The sequence below is a fragment of the Cupressus sempervirens genome, chromosome 7 (assembly GCF_028749045.1).
Source record: "Cupressus sempervirens isolate cs-2001-9-10 chromosome 7, ASM2874904v1, whole genome shotgun sequence".
NCBI lineage: Eukaryota > Viridiplantae > Streptophyta > Pinopsida > Cupressales > Cupressaceae > Cupressus > Cupressus sempervirens.
Window position 1 is genome coordinate 396,898,546 of NC_143124.1, and position 14,246 is coordinate 396,912,791.

At 34.8% G+C, this 14,246-nt stretch overlaps 1 protein-coding gene across 4 annotated transcripts in view; it reads right to left on the reverse strand.

The window, feature by feature from the left end:
* ILA (putative protein kinase regulator ILITHYIA) overlaps nucleotides 1–14,246 on the reverse strand; it is a 265,229-nt gene that overhangs the window by 79,072 nt on the left and 171,911 nt on the right. For all 4 annotated transcript variants that reach the window (XM_089791540.1, XM_089791536.1, XM_089791539.1 and 1 more), the window contains exons 44-48: nucleotides 14,011–14,117; nucleotides 13,823–13,874; nucleotides 13,613–13,719; nucleotides 13,437–13,496; nucleotides 12,978–13,092 (exon numbers count right to left, since the gene is read on the reverse strand). In XM_089791540.1, coding sequence (XP_089647666.1) covers nucleotides 12,978–13,092; nucleotides 13,437–13,496; nucleotides 13,613–13,719; nucleotides 13,823–13,874; nucleotides 14,011–14,117 — 441 coding nt within the window. The remainder of the gene's footprint in view (nucleotides 1–12,977; nucleotides 13,093–13,436; nucleotides 13,497–13,612; nucleotides 13,720–13,822; nucleotides 13,875–14,010; nucleotides 14,118–14,246) is intronic.

Sequence of the window (14,246 nt, forward strand, 5' to 3'; positions counted from 1 at the left end):
AGCTACATACTTCAACAGCTTGTTTGATTTACCACATCGATGCTAGCTTTTTTTTAATTATTTTAAAGTTTGTCGGGAACTTCAGGATGTTTGCTCACCTTCAAAAGAATCAATGAATGGACTTCTAGCTCCGCTTTGTTACGTTTCCTTTGTCATTTTTCTCACTGGTCTCCTTATTACAATAATCTTTATGTTTCTTTTTAATGCTCACTATTGTATCTCTGTAAATATTAGAATGTTTATAATATTTAGGTGTAGTCTAGAATAGAATGTTTCTATTCTATTCAACTCTCCTCTTTGTATATATAGATCATTTGATCTTTGATTAATAAGTCAAGTATTCTGCCATTTACGTTTGTAACATGGTATCAGAGCCAATTACTTGAATTTTTTTGAAAAATTTATTTCATTCGAAATTATTTGCTAAAATTTTTTGAACTGATTTCTAAGGTTTTTCTCAAACAGCCTGTCTAGGGTTTTTTCTTTTTTTGAGAACTTTTCAGTGAAAAATCGCGTGTTTCTACTACACATTTTTCTGCAAATCAGAATTTGGCTGCCGAATTTGTGACTGGACTCAACTTCATTCTGGGCTGGATTAATCTGCATATCATCTGAAAATCACGATTTCGTATATTATCGTTGCAAATCGCGTCCATCTTTTTGTTGAAAAATGGCAATTTCTCTACTCGCGATTTCTTCTTGCCCCGTCGGATTCATGACTGCTGGTCCACACAACTGGTAAACAGCTAGGTTTGCTGGCTTACAGGTCGATTTTCAGCATTTGTTTGTGTACAAACGCCTTTCACCTACAACCTGCAAACTCAGCCATTTTTGGAGGTCAAACAAGGTTTTTCAGCATCGCCTCAGTTTGTTAACATTCTCTAGGCAGAAAACTGATCATATTTTTCAAGAAATCTGCCATTTTTTTGCAATTTCGACTTTCCAATCCTATGTCTAGGGTTTTGCCCAAAACCCTAATTTTTGGGGTTAGAAAAATTTTTTGATTGCATATTCTTGGTGGATTTTCCGAGATCTCAAATGGGTTGTCAAATTTTTCTGTGTGCCTCAATTTTCGAGCTGATAGATCCGGATTCCAACAGCATATTATTTTTGGGTTTTTCAAGCTGTCTTCTGGGTAGTTCTCCGATATTTTTGGGTCTTTTATTTTCTCACCTCGACGTTTGTGCCATTTGAGATATTCACATGTTAAGAGCATCTAAAGTCAGACTCAATTAAAAAGCAAGCCAATGTTGCCCAACACTCAGAGTGGAAAGAATCTATCTACCATGCCTTTATGGCCAACATACCTACAAATTATGTGAAATCTTCTGCCTGGTACATAGATTTCGGTGCCTCCCGACATTTCACTCACAAGCGTGATTGGTTTGTTGAATTCACTCCCTATTCTAACTCAATAATCTTTGGAGGCGGCGAAGAATACAATATTGTTGGCAAGGGCAATGTTCAAATTCAGTCCGGAGGAAGAAGACTCATGTTCCTCAATGCATGTTATGTTCCTGGCATGAAACATAATCTTCTATCTATTAGTCAGATTATGAAGCACTCCCCTCAGTTGGATGTCGTTTCCAGTGGAAATAAGTGTTCGATTATTGATCGTGCTTCTCGCACTACACTTGTTGTCGGTCTTGAGGATCATGGTATTTATAGGCTTTTAGATTCCAGTGATTCCCTTGAGTATGCCCTCATCGCCAAATCATCCACTCTCAGCAGCCTCTGGCATCAATGATACAGTCCCCTAAACATTCAATATCTAGCACAACTTGCTCAGGATAATTTAGTCCATGGCCTGCCTAATATCTAGACCCAAAACCATCGTGATTGCGGAACTTGCCAAGTAGAGAAGCACCATAGGACACCATTTAAGGATGGTGAATCATGGCGGGCATCTAAAGTACTCTAGCTGGTCCACGCTGATGTATGTGGTCCTATGAATACTCCTTTTGTTACTAGGAATAGGTACTTCTTACTCTTTGTGGATGATTTCAGTCGCAAAATGTGGGTGTATTTTCTTAAGCAAAAAATAGATGCTTTTCTTGTATTTCAGCAGTTTATAGCCCTCATAGAAAAAAAGTCTGGTTCCCCCATCCTTACTCTTAGGATCGATAATGGGGGGAATTTTGTTCTACTTTCTCTGCCTTCTATACTACTCATGGCATCAGACGTCAATTCACCACAGCTCACACCCCTCAGCAAAACGGTGTTGTAGATCGTCAAAGCTGTACCATCACAAAAATGGTTAGGGCTATGCTAGAACATAGAAATGTTCCCAAAAAATATTGGGCTGAAGCAATATCTATGGCTGGCTACCTTCTTAACCGGTCACCCACCCTTGCAATTAACCATAAAACTCCTAAGGAAGCTTGGTGTGGTCGCAAACCTAGGATCAACCATTTGAAAGTTTTTAGCTCTCTAGCATATGTATGCATTCTTGATGCCAAACAGACTAAGTTGGATTCCAAAAGCCAGAAACTCATGTTTACAGGATACAGTCACACACATAAGGCCTATAGATTGATTGATGTAAACACTGATCGTTTAATCTTCAGTCGTGATGTTGTGTTCGATGAGGAACTCGGACCATTTTAGCTCTCTGCCTCCCCGCCGCATTCCGAGATTCAGTCTTCACCAATCTCTGACTTGGGTCCTATTTTATATGAGTCATCTAATGCTACTGATACACCACCTCAGCCACCTCCAGATAATACAACTCCTGCTACTACTCCTCATCCAGCTATTCCAACAACATCTAATATTGGCTCCTCTACTCTTCGGCCAAAATGGTGGGCTCAAACGATTAGTGATCTTCATCCTAATGAACTCATTCAGGGTAGAACCTCTAGAAATAAGAGCATTCAACACAACACAGTTAATGTTGCTCTTATGGCCAACATCCACAATATCCCTGAGCCCCAAACATATGCAACGGCCAAAGGAATTCCAAAATGGGAACAAGCAATGGATGTTGAGCTTCAGAGTCTTCAAAAGAATCACACCTGGGTTCTTTCAAATCTCCCTCCTAGGAAGAAACCCATTAGCTGTAAATGGGTCTATAAGGTCAAGTACCATGCAGATGGTAGCTTGGACAAATACAAAGCCAGACTTGTTGCTCAAGGATTCACCCAGCGCGAAGGCATTGACTATCAGAAGATTTTTGCCCTGACAGCCAAGATGAGCACTATTCGCCTTCTTCTTGCCATTGCAGCTTAGTATGGTTGGAAAGTTCATCAGATGGACGTGAAGAGTGCTTTTCTCAATGGTGAATTATAGGAAGAAGTCTAGATGACGCAGCTCCTAGGTTTCAAGGTTGCCGGTTCAGAACCAAAAGTATGTAGACTCTAGAAGGCCCTCTATGGTCTTAAACAGGCCCCTCAGGCTTGGCACATAAAGATTAATTAGTACTTGGTTGCTCAGGGATTTCAGCGTAGCTTGTCAAACAGTAATCTATATATTAAACACTCTGGTAATGATATTCTTTTTCTTGTTGTCTATGTGATGATTTGATCATTACTAGGAGTTCAGAACATTTGATTTTAGAAATCGAACAGGATCTATGCAGAACTTTTGCTATGACAGATCTCGGATTGCTTCATTATTGTTTAGGTATTGAGGTTTGGTAAATTGATAACAGTATTTTTTTGTCTCAGTCCAAGTATGCCAGAAATTTGCTTGACAGGTTTCAAATGCAGGATTGCAAACCTGCCTCCACTCCTATGGAGACTGGTCTGAAATTCTCCACACAATCTAATTCTCCTCCTGTAGATGAAACACTCTTCAGGCAACTAGTAAGTAGTCTCATCTACCTTACGACTACTAGACCTGATCTCAATTTTGCAGTTAGCTACATCTCACGGTTCATGACAAACCCCAAGACTAATCATTGGATTGGAGCAAAACGTGTGTTGCACTATGTACAAGGTACTTCAGATTATGGTCTTCTTTACACAAAGAGTGCTACTCATCAACTCAGTGGATTCACCGATTCCGATTGGGCCGGCTCAGTTAATGACAGGAAATCTACTTCTAGCTATGTGTTCAGTATCGGATCTGCAGCAGTTACCTGGACCAGTAAGAAGCAACAGGCACGGGCACTCTCCTCTACAAAAGCAGAATATAGAGGAGTTGTCAAGGCAGCTTGTGAAGTCGTTTGGCTCCGTCAGATGCTTGCAGATATGCATATTCCTCAAGCAGGTCCGACCTCTTTGTTTTCAGACAATTAGGGAATACTCAAACTTGCCAAGAAACCAGTGTTTCATGAACGAACCAAGCACATTACATCTAACAGTCAGTAGACGATGGATCTATTCGGTTACTCTATGTCCCTACCTCAGAGCAACCAACAAATATTTTCACAAGACCCCTTGGTCCTGAGCATTAAGGAGGCGTATTAGAATAACCTTTATGTTTCTTTTTAATGCTCACTATTGTATCTTATTCTATCTCTGTAAATATTAGAATGTTTCTAATATTTAGGTGTAGTCTAGAATAGAATGTTTCTATTCTATTCAACTCTCCTCTTTGTATATATAGATCATTTGATCTCTAATTAATAAGTCGAGTATTCTGCCATTTACATTTGTAACACTCCTTTGTTCTGTTAGATCTTTTTTTCTCCTTCACCGCCATATTTTTGTCATCAATTTTACTTATATTTTTTATGCTGAGAATTATCGAGTTCTTCTCTTTATCATGCCATGCGACTATGAGTGGCATTCCACTGGAGTTATCAATTCCACTCTGCTTGAAATTGCTTATGTGATCAGTTACGCATCTTATAGAATTCCTCTTTTATTTGTTTCTCTCTTCCAACTAAGGGTATTATAACATGTCATCGTTTCCATGATGGACTTGGCCACTATATGTGTGTCAATTGACATCTCAAATGGAATCTCTCATCATAGAGCAACCTTGTGGAAAGTCACTGCATATGGGCTGATTACATGGTCATTACCACCGGCAAATCTGATTTGCATGTTCGCAACATTGCTTGGGCCGTACTTCTATCTTGTATGTTGTATATTTGACGACTCGGCATTTTTGGCAGTGAAGTGTATTTCTATGTTTTTGGTTCAAATTCTAAGATATTGCATCTTGGTATACCTATTGTGTCCATACAAATAATATGATGTGCTTTTTTTTCGTGCTTTGAGTATATGGTCTTCCATTTACTATTTGTGTGATTTAATTGTATTGGATGCCAAAAAAATCAAGTGTAATGGTGTTGGTTCATTCTATGTCGTGATTCTTTGTCTTCATCATTTTTTGTAATCCTTTTAAGAGACTGTTTTATGCATAATGTTTGCATTGCTTCTGAACGAGCATGCATATCATTGTAAAATAAAAGATATTAGTAAAATTAATTCCAACCATCATATTTTGGCATTCACCAAATATGTAGTTTTTGCTATTTGAATATATGTTAGATTTGAGCAATCTTAATAGAGCTTCTTATTAATTTTGTGGGAAGTTCATTCTTGTCTATTAATATGGTTAAGATTTTGATTCTTAAGGAACATTTTGGCTTAAGTCTCTGTTGTTTTGTTCCAATCCTTGCTTGTTTTGGTCACATTTGTATTGGCGTCAAGCATTAAATTTCTGTGAATATTTGTCTTTTCTTTTGTTCCGTCAGTTTCTGGTGGGTGATTATTTGATCAAGTCAACAGTTCATTTAAAAGAAAAAAGGATTGCATATTTTTGTATGATTGTTTTTGTTTTCTACAAAAAGGGGGAGGGGATGGGGGTGGGCGAGGCTTTTACTATTTCCAATGCAAGTGCATCATCCAGTTTTCCTATTAAGAATTTCTCAATTATTCTATTACATGTAGTCAGATAGCATTCAACATTCTGATATGTGAAGTTTTTGGATGTATATATTAGAAAACCTTTAGTGATAGGATTCTTGACCAGTGCATGTGCCTTGTGTCTTGTACAGACTATCAAACACTCTATGTAGTTGTGTTGAGTACACTAGGGGATTACAATGAACACTTAAGACTATTGTCGTGTCATAATTTTTAAAGGATGAAGGATTGACCCGCGAAAAGATAAAATTATTTCCATTGGATGAAAAGCATAAGAATGTGTTTTATTGTAGAGTTGAATTCTTATACATTTAAATATCAAAGATAAGTCTTTCATTTTCTTAAATATTGATCATAAAACTTTTGTTTTCAGCATTGATAATTATTTGATAGGCTTATGATTTATATCTATTGATTGTAGGGTGCAACAAGATGTAATGAGATGTTGCCTTGATGATGCATATTCAGAGGGAGATGTTCAACTTCAGAGGGAGGCTACATCTTCTACCTTATTGTGGCGATAAAAGCCATCCCTACTGAGAGGTAGTCTTTGTTGAGAGGGTATTTCAATCATTGCATGCATGCTGTTAATAAGTTTCCTTATCTATGATAAGTTATTGGCATTGTAGGATATTGAGGCTCTTGATGGAAATGAGTTTCAACTGTGATTTTCCTTCATGTTAACTACGGATTCTTATTTATGTGAAATAAATTAAAGTTATAAGGACAACCTGATAACTCTTTCACTTATGAGAGATTCATAGTGAACATCATGTAGAGAGAGTCCATGATATCATCAAGTTGATAGATTCTATGATGGGAGTTGGAAGTCATGTAGAGAGAGTCCATGATTGTATCATGTTGAGAGAGTCCGTGATAAGATGTTGGTTGTAAACCTTACTAACTTGTCATGTTGAGAGATTCCATAACACCATCACATTGAGTGAGTCCATGATGGAAGTTGAATGTGATTTCTACAAGTTTTTCATGTTGAGTAATTCCATGATTGTGAGTAATTCTTCCAGATCTATCATGTTGGGTGATTCCATGATTATTAGCGATGACTAAATTGTTCTCTTAGTGTCATGTTGAGAGATTCCATGACAACATCACATTGAGCTAATCTGTGATGAAAGTTGGTTGTGTTTCTTGTAGGGTTTTCATGTTGAGTGATTCCATGAAATTGTATAGGATCTATGTGATTAGATTTTATCATTGACATTTTGGTTACAGCCCTGTGTGCCTATTCAGCTAAAGATTTCTCTCTCGCTAGGAGGGAGTGTTGAAGTTTGTAGCTGTGATAAAAATCTTTATCTCTGGGCGTTAATTCCATTATGGTCACCTTCAGCTGAAATAGGCATTTACGATAAATTGTAATATCAAACATTAAGAGATGAGGCATACAACATGCACAGAGACATGGACAGTTGTATTTGAAAATAGTCATATTTTTGGGAAACTTAAGAGACCTTTGGTTGTAATGTGAAGGGTCTCTCTTGTATTATATATATTGCTTCAAGCAAAATTTATTGTACACTTGAATTTTATTATCAATAAAGTGATCTTTTGCTCTGTGGTTGGGTTTTCCCCTTCATTCTATTAGGGTTTTCCCAGAATGATCTTGTCTAGTTCTTGTCTCTTTTGCATCTTCCTTATTTCTGTTTATCATCTATTTCTAGGTAAAATCCTAGCATGGAAGACTGTTAAGCCTTGCAAAAATGATTGTTTTCCCAGTTGCATTAGGCAGAAATTGGAATAAGCACAAAGAATAATAAGCAACATGTCAATTATATCCTAGCATGCATCTTCATTATCAGCACATTCAAGACATAGTTTAGATCCCCTGATTCAACAGATTGCAAAGAATGGCTAGCATAACAGATCGATCAAGCATATCAATGATTCACCCATTATACTTGTATCTGAAAACCAATCACATGGAATGAGAGTAGAGAATTGTAAGGATCCCAATTCTAATTAGGTTGAAGAACAATATGAGTGGCATGAGGATCATCAACAATAACAGCGTGTTCTTTGAAGATACAAACCATCACAACAAATCTGATTGAAACATATGAATTCCAAGTTGGGTAGCAAGATTAGAATAGCAAGTATCAAGTCATCATATGAAGGCATTGTTGTTTAACAAAGTAATCTACTGATCAAGAATTCTGGTTGATAGACTAACTACAGATATCCATATCAGAACAATCACAATATCATATGCGATGCTCATAACCAGCCAAGGCATCTCAGGTCAACAAAGAACAATATTGATATTCCAGAAGAGAAGAAAAGCACAGTATCAAGGAGCATAACTGATAGCAGAAGTAATGGTCAGCAACTGGTGTCGACATTTCAAAGATCAAACAATCATCACATTGATTGTATAATTTATGGATCAACATCCAAAAATATCTAACATACAGTCAGAAAATGGAGAATAGTTATTGACAATGATACTGATAAGTAAGGATGATCACCAACACTTGAAGGATTATAAGTATGCTAATCAATTGAGCATCTTGGTGAGAAGAAAGTTAATGTTGGGTTGTTAACAGAAGATGCATATTAATGACATATGAAAAAGCACATCAATGATTATGAATAATGAGGTGTGCTGACTATTGCAATCAAATCTGATCTGAGGAGGGGGAGTTCTAAAACAAGTTATTTATTTAATGGAATGACACGATTAGAATATAGTCCCAACTGTTGAGTAACATGAATCGTTTCTACAAATGCACTAACATTGTCAATGTGATTGATGTCTTCCAAATGCAGATTTGAAGACTCCTAAATATGAGAGGAGGAGACATGTTTCATGAAGAGACATGTCTCTATAGTTAATCATCATTAGTTAATAAATAACTATATGTATAACTCATCTTTAAGCATATATGTAATTTTAATACATTAACCTTATATGTAATATATTATTATATTATTATATATAATGTATATAATATATATTATACATATATATATTATATTAAATATATAATATATTATATATATAAGATATTTATCTTACAGATGATTTACCATCAACAAGATATCTCATGATAAAATCAATCCAATAGAAGCTATAACCTTAACAACAAAGGGATGTCCCCATAGAGACATGATGCGGACATAACTCATCACAAAGTCAGTGTATAAGCAAATACAATAGTTTGCTTCTCCATCGACAATCATCCGATTGTAAAACAATTACATTCAGGAACCCAATAACATAATAGTCTCTTCTGATTATAAGAGTCCAATATATATATATATCTATATATATATATATATATATATATATATATATATATATATATATAATCCTTATCAATAATATAAGACATAAAACAATGTTCACATACAAATACTCAATGTAATGAGCATATCATTTCGACTGATGCTACACGTTAACACCAATGATGACATAAGACAATGAAGTGGTATGATTATTAACAGTTATGAAGAAATGCAATTATCATAAAGACCATTTAGAAATGCAAAAAAAAAATAATGCATTCAATTAGTAGTCACTTACAAAATGCATGAGACATGTTTTATAAATTTATACAATATGACTCCTCATTCAAGAATGCAGATATAAGAAGACAATCCTATTATTCATTCAAGGCATCGATTTGAGAACTTATAATGTGTTATCCATTATTGGATTGGCCCAGTTGAGCGAGTGCCTATTTGGCATAAAATTGGTCAAATGCATCTAAATACGAATCAGAGACAGAAACGGTCTTTGTAAGGGAAAGACGCATACATCAGACAAAGCATCAATCATTTAGTTGCAAAGTACTAAATCAGATCAGACATAGCAACAATTCCACTATAGGTGATATCTTCTATATTGCATGTTCTAAGGGTCATATTAGAGACAGCATATATGTATATTGATATAATCAATATCATATCTCATTGCATACTCATTGTTGAACTCCACATAGCAGAGATCATTGAACTTAGTGCAAAATTATATCAATTTCACTTTAAATATACATATAATTGTTTATATCAAAAATAGCAAGTTATATTGTGCATTATCTCCACCAAATTGTTCAATTATAAATATTAAAATTAGATAAAGTGTGAGAAATTGAAATAATTGTCGCAATAATATAAGATATCCTGAAAGGGGACATTAGTACATTACACAACCCAATGTTTGGTAACCAAGCCAATATTCCCCCTATCCAAAGACTGAGATCAGCTTCTCTATAAAAAACTTTGATTTTTGCTGAGGATAAAACTGGCAGAAGATCACCAAAACAATGATTTTGCAAAAAAATCTCAAAAGAAACTGCTACAAAAATAGCACAATGAATTTGTGGGAGAACAATATCACATCCCTCATGCAATGGTGAGATCGCACACACTCTTACATGAATAAATTGCCAAAAATGCTAGACCATTAACAAGAGCATTGTTTGCCCTAGAAACCCCAAGTGTGATCCAAAACACTATGCAGGAAACCATGATTTTGTAAAATAAATTGTCAAATACATTTTGTTAGAAAGCAAAAGGAACAAATTTGTTAAAAAGTTGAGAAAAACCTTCATTTTGACAAGAAAAGGCTACAAACCCACATTTGAACAAAATCGCAAAAAACTAGCAAAACCATATCAAAGTAAACCACAATTTTGGGAAGAAATGCCAAGCAAAACCCGTTTACATTAAAAAATAAAATTTAAAGGGAGAAAGGGTGCAGAGCATTCAATTGGTCATGAACACCATAGCCATATGTTACTGCAGCACTACAGAAATCTATCGCACGAACCAAAAAACCTCCCTTCCCACCAGAAACAAGACCCATGATATTTGATGAAAAATCACTAAAAAATCTTGCAGGTCAAACTACAAAGCTGCAAAAACCATGATTTTTGGTCTTCAAAATTTGACAAAAATAGCAAAAAACTGCAATGTGTTAAAAAACCATCACCCAGTAATACAAATATAAAAGATCCATTGCATGGAAAAACTCTTCATTCTACAAAAAAAATGCACCAAACAATCGTGAAAATTGACCAAGCCACTATTTTTGAAAACAATCATGCAACAAAACCAAGAGTGAGCAACATTCCCAGAAACATGGCAAAACCCCTTTGTCCTGTCCTTAAAAAATCATGAAAATGCAGAAACAGTCAACAGTTATGTGATTCTTCTGAAAACAACACATATACAAGACAAAACCCTCATTCGCAGAACCAAGGGAGCTCCTTCTGTCACAAGAAAAACGTAAAAGGTCACATGGACCATATCAGAGGCGTCCCAAAAACCCATTATACAGAAAAGAAGACCCATGATCTGTTGATGTTATTGTAGCTATGGCCAGATTCCTTCAGGCCAACAGAGAGGTTATGATAATATAATTATTAAGATATAATTAATAATATGACAATATAATTTATTGATAATATAATAACTATATTATATTATTATTGTATTGGAATTAATATATTAAGATTTGAGTATAATTGATAATATAATAATAATAATATATTATTAATTATATTATATAATGGTATAATTATTGGAAGTGGTAACCCTCGGGTGAAGGGGCACTACCTATAAATAGAAAGGAAGAATTTTTTTTTTATTTGATCATGTAAGAGGTGGAAGCCAAAGCCAAGATTAATTATTATTATGTGCTTTGATTAGTTATTTTTATTATATGTTAGGATTAAGTAGACTAGAACCCAACACCTCCCAGTTATGAGGCTCACTATTTACCGTTGTGTCGTAGGCTTTTGCCTAGAAAGGAAGAAATATTTCTTCTCGTGATGATAGAAGAGAAAAATAATCAAATGTATATCTGTTTATTTTTGAGAATATCAATTTTATTTTTATTTTTAAATGGAAAAATGGTTCAATTTTATTTTAAGAAATCGGCAACAAGACTTCTAAGAATATGTTCCAGATGTTGAAACTACAAATTTAAAACAATTGCCAAAAAGCTAACCTGTGGCCTTTGATAACATAAAATGGTAATTGATAGATTGATTGAACTGATTTGCATAGAAGATGAAAGCTCACTGAATAATCAAAAAGATCTTTCTATAACATAAATACTAAACAATCAAGAACTAAAGACAGAATAGAAAGTTACTAAACTATCTACCTACCTTATATAATAGTTATTAAACTATCTAACTACTTTATATAATAGAAAGCTACTAATTAAACTAACCAAATGACTTAAATGACCATTATAAGGTAAGTATTACAATATTACTTTAATACCCTTGACAAAACCAAATCAACAAGGTGCTTATGCCTAAAAACTCATTTATGTCATATTGCAATTATATAGTTATCAACTAAGATGTGATGTGAAGATGCTATATTTGATAGTTGCCTTCTTTGACTTGTGTATAATTGATGAGACGAGCCAAATGGGTTCTCGAAAATTATGACCATTCTGTTATGGTTTTCCCCCTTAGGGGTGGTCAAGCACAAATTAGAGGATCTCAGAAAGATTCTCAATTTTGACTTGTACTAATAAGTTCTAATTTCTATAGTTCTCTCTTTAATTCCCAGGCTTGGACTAATAGCTTCAAAGGCCTAGCACAGTCACATATGTATACCTTGATTTCTATATGATATGATTAGGTTCTCTATAAGAAAAAAAATGAAAAGACTGTAAATAGTGCATCACCATTAAGAAACACAATAACATTAAACAAAAATCACAAATGGAAGAGAGGAATTTTTGAGTTGGACCAGTGATCATACAAGTCATTATTTACAAATTTGAGGCAAATATGTTCATAAGTGCAAACACAACTTGTGGAACCTAATGCTTCTGACTGCCTCATAATAATCATAGTGAGCAGCATCCACTGAGAAATTTTCAAATTAAGCAATTTTGTAGAAAAACAAGTGCCGCAACATAGTGCTGTACACCCTAAGACTAGAAAATAATTTACACTCATTCATATGTTAAGTACCAAATCAAACAAACCAAAAGGAAAAAAATCAAATAATTTAGAAGATAATGAAATTGTACTTCACTGTATCGTATGAAGTTTGAATATCCCTGCCTTATTGCACGGTTCTATACTCTTAAGAGAAGGGGATTACACAAAAATTCAATAAATGAAGGAAACTGGTGCAAGTGGTCATAATCGCCACATTCTACAAATTTACCTCATCACCATCATCCATAGCAGCAATTAAAGGAGGTAAAACCGTTCCCATGTGTGAGTCAAGACCGGGACCAGCAACCTCTGCTAAGGCTCCCAGAGCATGAGCATTAAAAGCACTGCATTTAAAAAGTATAAGTTGTCAATAATATAGTGTATTAATGCTATTAGATTTGCACGATCCATGCAAATATTATTTGTAGTTTCTGGATTTTATTGTGTATGAAATTCTAGTCATGAAATTTTCAAATCACACTCCATGATCCATCATCAAGATGAAAGAGAGTTCAAGAAGATATAAGACGGATCATGGAGCATGATCTGAAATGTTGATGATTATAAGTTTCATACACAGTCATTTGCAGAAACTACAAATGATATGGTATATACCCAGCTAATGTAATTTGAAACTAAGAGTAGTTCATTATGTATATCCATCACCCAAAATGGTATCATAACTTACGAGAGGGGAGGATGCACAAGCTTTGGTAATATATGTGGAAGAACTGCTGTAGTTCGTACACTGGAGAAAAAAGGAACAAATGATCCTTAAAAAGCAAAACAAATGAAAACACTGCAAAAGAAAATTATATCTAGTACTAACACACATTAGCATGGGATATTAATTTATCAAGTCACCTCAAAATTTGTTTCAGACCATCCAATGCAGTGTCAGAAGTTTCTTCATCTTCTAAAGCATGCAAAAGTGTTGGAACAATTTCATCAATAGCTTGCAAACCTGCACTCTGCAAGACAGCAATATCAGGAGTGTCAAATTCCAGTTATGATTCCTTGACCGTTTATCAATGTAAATGAATCACACACACTCTTAATACACCAGCTTACTACCTTGTAAAGAGTGCTGAAAGCCAATCCTGCAGCTTCACGCACTTCTGAAGCACTATTTTTTGGAGCAAGTAAATTGAAAAAGCCTTAATGTTAGAAAGTAAGCATTCAAAATTCTTGCAAAGATGAAACATGAATATGAAGGTATTAACAACAATAGTATTTGGAACAAGTCTTCTACAATCATATACCTGTCACATAGAGCTGTTCTAATAGTCGGTATAAGATCTCCCATGAAAGTCATAAGTTGCTGCCTTCCAGCACTACCCATCACTTCACTCAGCCCAATGCATACACCCTGCATCAGCCACTTACGAGTTATACTTCTAAAGCTAACAAGTTTATATATCAATGATTCTAAATTACAGTTTATAATGCATCAAAAAATGAGATTTAAGCATGTAAAGGTAAGCATTTAATCCTAATC